Genomic DNA, 6000 nt, shown 5'->3' on the forward strand with positions numbered 1-6000 from the left:
TGATATAATAATGGGAAACTGACCATACATTCTAGGACCTTAATTAAGCCATTACAAAATTAAATGTAATTATTTCTCAATAGTTGAAACTTTTCACTCCTGAATTTTGAAAAAATTATTTTATAAGACAGAATTCCTAGTTTTGAAACTACATATTAATAAAAATCAATGAGATAATTTCCTTAGAATCTAAACCTCGGTGGATGTGCCAGGCATTTTTTGGAAGCATCTTTGAAGTTTCTACATTACTTGCATATCTCACAACGTTGCTTGTATTGATAAGATAATTAAAATTTCAGGTTGAACACTATTAGGTATTTCCTAGATTTGAAAAAAAAATAGCCTGCTCTTCCAAACAGAAAGTACTGCCACAATTATAAAGATGTATTTGTCGAGTAAAATGTCACAGGACCTGTATACTCTGCCTTACTTCATAAGATTTGAACTCATGTAGAACCCACTGAAGTCCATGTTACTGGGCTGCCCTGGAGTGCTCTTTGAACATTATTCACTGAGGGCCAGAAAATTGTATCAGGGGACATCAGTAATAACTTCTGTAACCACTCTTTGAAAACCTGTAGATACTGGAGTGCAGGAGGTGGGGGGGGGGGCAATCACACTAACAGCTGACCTCTAAAGTTCTATGAGTTACCTGAGCCTCTGAGAAGTCCACTTCAAAAGACAGACATCCAATCAAAGCACCAAGCTCCACCCAGGGCAGCATGGTCAAGATTCTCTTCAACTTGGACTCTGCCTTGCCAGTGATCTCAACACTATTATTTCATGAACAGAGAATGATGCAGCCTGAGAACACGTTCTAAAGAAACTCCACTTTCAAATCACCAGCAAGAAACACTGAGTACAGTGAGTAAGGACCTTTGATGCCATTGAGGGAACAGCATTCGTGCTGATTTTTCTGTCCAAAGTTATCATGTAAAAGCAGGAGTCTACGGCAGGAGTAGAGTTCTGGCTTTGGACATAAATGCCCTGTTTCTTGAGTTGGTCACTTCTGGTCTCAGCCATGCCTAGAGACAACTCCAGACCATGGGAGCTGACCACCTCATCCCTTCTGGCATTTGCTTCCTACATTACCCACATATGACCTTGCTGAGTGACCCTACAGAATCAGAGTCATCCTAGACCTTGAACTCTTGCCTAGTCTAGGTGGTGATAATTACCGCCTCAGCTAATTAACTTGTGAATGTAGTCATTACAGCCTTGCCATGCTAAGCACTTTACCTCTTTGCTCCCCACACCCCTGTGTAGAAACCACTGTGAGTCCCATTTTTAGACTGAGGAGATGGACGCCCTGATAGATTTCATAACCTGCCCAGGGACATAAGGTTTGCAAGGCAAAGGGTGGGAATTCCAGTCCAACCTTCTGTGTCTAGAGCCTCTCCTTTTAGCTACTAAAAGGAGACACCTTCCATGTCTGTCAAGGCTCAAGTGCAAGTCTGATAGAATTCCTCAGCAAAGCACTGTCCTGGACCCAAACTGGACATGGAGTATGAATTCTCTCAGGAACAGCTTGACCCAGAGCAAACACTTGCACTAAGTTCTTCCACACTTCAGTCTCCAGAGTAACAAGATATGCAATTAAACCTACCTTCCTTTCCGAAATCTGTGGGGATATGCACAAAGAACAGGAACTGTGGAGCCATCGGCGGCTTCCAAGGAAGGCATAGACAGGCAACCCTGTCACAGCCCAGGGAACAGGACTCCAAAACTTAACAGCAAACGGGCACCAGCCTCAAGTCTCCCAGATTAGAGTCTAAAGAGCCAAGACCCGTGAAGTAACCAAAAACCACTTGTGCACTAAAATATATCGCAAGGCGCAATTACTGTGCATCGGCATGCACACCATGTAGGAGATTTCTAGAAATCAGAAAAGGTCCTACTTAACTAGCTCGCTGGTTTTCTGTATGATATACATATGTATTTCCCCAGTTCATATACACCAACTCGAATCTTGAGAGCCTTGCAGCTCACTTCACTGAACCGAGGAGATGGAAAGGGAAAAAGAAGATCCGAGTTCTAGAACCCCGGCTGCCCATAAGGCCAGTTTTGGCAAAGCCAAAGGGGTGAGTCTTCCCTTGGCAAGGCCAAAAGGAAATTACTTCAGCGAAGAGGGGCTGGTGATCTCCTCGAGCAGGACAAAGCCACATTTGCACTATGCAACATCGCCTACTTTCGTGGCCAAAGCCAGGGACTTCAACCCACCACTCTTTCCAGCCTGGCGCTGAGAAGGGCCATGGGGAAGGCAGGAGAAAACACATTTTAATCAAAACAAGGCAGGAGACGCCAGGGAAGGCAGCCTCGCGGGGCCTGTCTGGGACGTGAGAACCACTTCCTCTTCTCGGATGTGTCTCGGGCTGGAGATTACGAAGTTGCTGAGAAGCGCTCGCGGCTTCCTGCGCGCGGGGACCTAAGGGACCCGGGGCTGTCCCAGGCGCAGACCCCGGACACCCTGCGCAGAAGGGACAGGGACCTGGACCGGCTGGCGCTGCCCAGTGCGCGTCCTGCTTACCCCAGGGTGCTGATGAAGCCGTTGACCGAGCCCTCCGCGTACAGGGACACGATGTCCCCAATGTAGAGGAAGCTGGACATTTTGTCAGACATGCTGCTTCACGCTCCTGTGGCCGCCCCCACTGTCTCCGCTGCGCGCAAGGGTGAGCTCAGGCCCGTGGGGTCCGAGGAGTCCGAACAGCTCAGCCTCGGCGCGCGGCAGCGAGGCCACTGCTGGGGACAGCGCGATGGCCCCGCGCCGCCGTCGCCGCCCCTGCCCTGCCGTAGGTTTCCTGTTCCTGGCGAAGTTCTGTCCTACACCTTCGCTCCTCCTCCCTGGCCCGCGCTCCCTCCTCGTCCCCACAGTGCGCGCCCGGCCCGAGTGGAGCTTCTAGGTCCCCTCGGGGGACTCTCTGGACCAGGTGGCGGTGCCCACGGACCGAGGGGGCGGGGAGGAGCCCCGGGAGGGGGGCGTGCGGCCAATCAAGCCTAGGCGGCCGGGGGCGGAGCGGGGCCGGGGCGGGGCCAGCTCCCGAGGGACGGGCCACCCTGAAGCCGCCCGGACCGAGGTTCAGGAACCACGCTGGGCGGCGCTGCAGGGGCAGCGGGAACCCGGCGGGGGACTGGGGCTCTGGGCACGGAGCGATCTTGGAAGGGCGGCCCCGGGGTGCGCGCAACAGTCTGGAGGGACTGGGGGAAGGGAGGGAAGACGAATCGGTGAGCTCAGGAGGGACCCAGCCGGGCTGGAAAGGGGTGCGTGAGGTGCAGCCAGAGTAGAGGGGAGGACCCGGAGCACGCAGCGACAATCCCTGTTTGCGAAAGGAAGAGGACTTGGAGGGGGTTGGAGGAGAACTGCCGACCCGAGGGCTCGGGTGGAACCCGCCTTTAGGGACACCGACTGGGAAGAGGGCACGGAGCAGCCGCTCTCCATTGGGCTGGACCTGGAGCGCGCGGTGACGGTCCTGCTGAGTGCACGAACCTGCTAGCGCTGGGGGATAGAGGCCACTGTGGGGTTCGCGCAGTGCAGAAGCCTGAGGACCCCTGACGGAGAAAAGCTGGAGTCGGGGTGGATGTATGTTTGGGTAGGGAAGTTGTTGATCGAGAGGAGGAGAGTTGAGGAAGACACAGATGGAAAGGAGGTGCTAAAGAGGGAGGGAGAGAGCGCTCCTGTGGAGTGTGTTCTTGGATCCGGTTTTTCTCAAGTTTATGGCTGGGTAAAAGGATGCAGCAGCAGCCGCTGCCGCGGCGACCACCCTGGTGATCGTCAGTGTGTCACCGTTGCCAGTGAGGGTTTAGCAGGGCTGAGCTTTGAAACTCCAAGTGAGGGTAACTTGATAAAGGGTAAGTGATGGAACTTGTAGCCCCTGAGATGGAGTCCTGGGTGCCCTCTCTGCTGCTGTCAATCTTCCTCTTCCAGCACCGTTTTAGAAGTGTTTGGTTCTATCCTGTGGAAGACACGGAAGAGGCTAACACCGTGGTGATTATGACACTAGTCCCTCAATAAAAAATTAAAAATGCTGACCAAGCAATCCGCATAGAGCAAGAGATGCGGAAGAGCAGAGAGAGCGTGGCAGCGGCATAAGCCAAAGGCAGCTGACCAAAACGCAGAGTTCAGTGGTGTTGTTTTGTCTTATAGTTCAAAGACGGTTGGGGCAGAAAGGTGTTTAGAAGGCCTCCAAGGCGGCAAAGAACAGACAGGAAATGCCAGGTCAGAGTCTCAGCATGAAGCTGGCAGCACTCACTCCCACTGCCTTCCCCTCCCCCTCCCACGCTCCTCCTCCTCTCCCTGCCCCCTCTGCTACCAACTGAGCCCACAGATATGACCTCTGTGTTGTCCACAGAAAACAGGAATTTAATAAGTTAGAGGCGCCTTATACAAGTCATCCTGTCTACATTTGTGATATTAGTGTTGGGAACCTCCAAAAGATGGGCCCTGAGTCATAAAGTCTTGAGGTGATGGCCCTGGAATGGCATCGCCATTGCCTGCTGCATTCTGTGGTGGTCCTTGCTAACATCCAACAAATGCTCAGCCGTTGCTGGCCTAAATCCCAAAAGCTTCCCTTACACGAAGTCAGGGCAGCTTGAACAAATGAGTGTGTGAATATTTATGCTGACAAACAGATGAAGCATCTGGCTGGGTTCTCAAGTTCTGGCTCCTAGTGAGACAGCCTTGACCTGGAGTAGGTCTCCTAAAACCAAGAGGCACCGGGCAGGAGTCCAGTTGCCTTGGGTAAGACACCATCATCCTGAGGCACCTCTCAACACCTTCCACCCTGCCTTTTATTATTTCTGCACTCTGTGTGTGTGTGTGTGTGTGTGTGTGTGTGTGTGTGTGTGTGTTACATGGATGTGTCTGTCTTGTTATTTCTGTAGTGTGTGTGTGTGTGTGTGTGTGTGTGTTACATGGATGTCTGTCTTGTTATTTCTGTACTGTGTGTGTGTGTGTTACATGGATGTGTCTGTCTTGTTATTTCTGTAGTGTGTGTGTGTTACATGGATGTGTCTGTCTTGTTATTTCTGTAGTGTGTGTGTGTGTGTGTGTGTGTGTGTGCAGATGCACTGACCTGTGTATACAATGGTAGATGCAGAGTTTATATCAGGATATCTTCTTCCTCGGCTGCTTTTCCACCCTGCTGTTTTGTTGCTGTTGTGTGGAGAGTTTGAAGCAGGGTCTCTCACTGACCCTGAAGCTTACCATCACATAGCTAACTGCCCAGAGAGCGTTAAGAGACCACACATGCCCAAGCCCCAGCAATGGAGTTAGATATGCCCGCCACCATGCCCAGCTTTTACGTAGGTCCTGGGTCTGCGTTCCTCACACTGCCGCAGCAAGCACTTCACCCACAGAGGCACGGCCATGCCACCCCAGCTGACTCACTACCACGGTAGAAATAGCCTGAGAGTGGTCAGCATCTGACTTGTTTCACCCTTCACGGGGTCCTGAGGGCTGGTGTGTGGCTCAGGGGCAGAGCATTGACCAAGCATGCACAAGGCCCTAAGTTTTACAGTACTACAAAACAATTTAAATAATAGATTGATAAAACAGTATTTTTGTGCTTTCTTATATTTTATTTATTTATTTTATTTTTATTTATTTATTTATTTGGTTTTTCAAGACAGAATTTCTCTGTGTAGCCCTGGCTGTCCTAGAACTTGCTCTGTAGACCAGGCTGGCCTGGGATTCACAGAGATCCACCTACCTCTGCCTCACGAGTCCTGGGATTAAAGACATGTGCCACCACCTCCCAGTTAATAAATATTTTTATGTTTATTATGTCAATGAAGACTAAATGTTGAGTCTAGCATCAGTCAGTCTCCTGTGCCACTGAGACCAGGAATCACTTCAGCAAAAGCTCCAGTCACCAGCCCTAAAAGTCTATACAGGTAATAAACCAAGCCGAGTGTAATATCTGAGATATTTATTCTCAGGGATCGAAGTATTAAAAATGAACTTCTGGTAAAGAGTCCAGATCCTGTGGTCAGCTGGACAGAGTC

The 6000-nt window shown here is 50.8% G+C and overlaps 1 protein-coding gene across 1 annotated transcript in view; it reads right to left on the minus strand.

The window, feature by feature from the left end:
* Positions 1-2880, minus strand: part of Itpr2 (inositol 1,4,5-trisphosphate receptor type 2) — a 419948-nt gene extending 417068 nt beyond the window's left edge. Inside the window, exon 1 of the mRNA XM_006986630.4 lies at positions 2528-2880. Coding sequence (XP_006986692.1) covers positions 2528-2619 — 92 coding nt within the window. The 5' untranslated portion in view covers positions 2620-2880. The remainder of the gene's footprint in view (positions 1-2527) is intronic.
* Between the last annotated feature and the right edge of the window lie 3120 nt (positions 2881-6000).

This window comes from Peromyscus maniculatus, chromosome 3 (assembly GCF_049852395.1).
Source record: "Peromyscus maniculatus bairdii isolate BWxNUB_F1_BW_parent chromosome 3, HU_Pman_BW_mat_3.1, whole genome shotgun sequence".
In the NCBI taxonomy this organism is placed as follows: domain Eukaryota; kingdom Metazoa; phylum Chordata; class Mammalia; order Rodentia; family Cricetidae; genus Peromyscus; species Peromyscus maniculatus.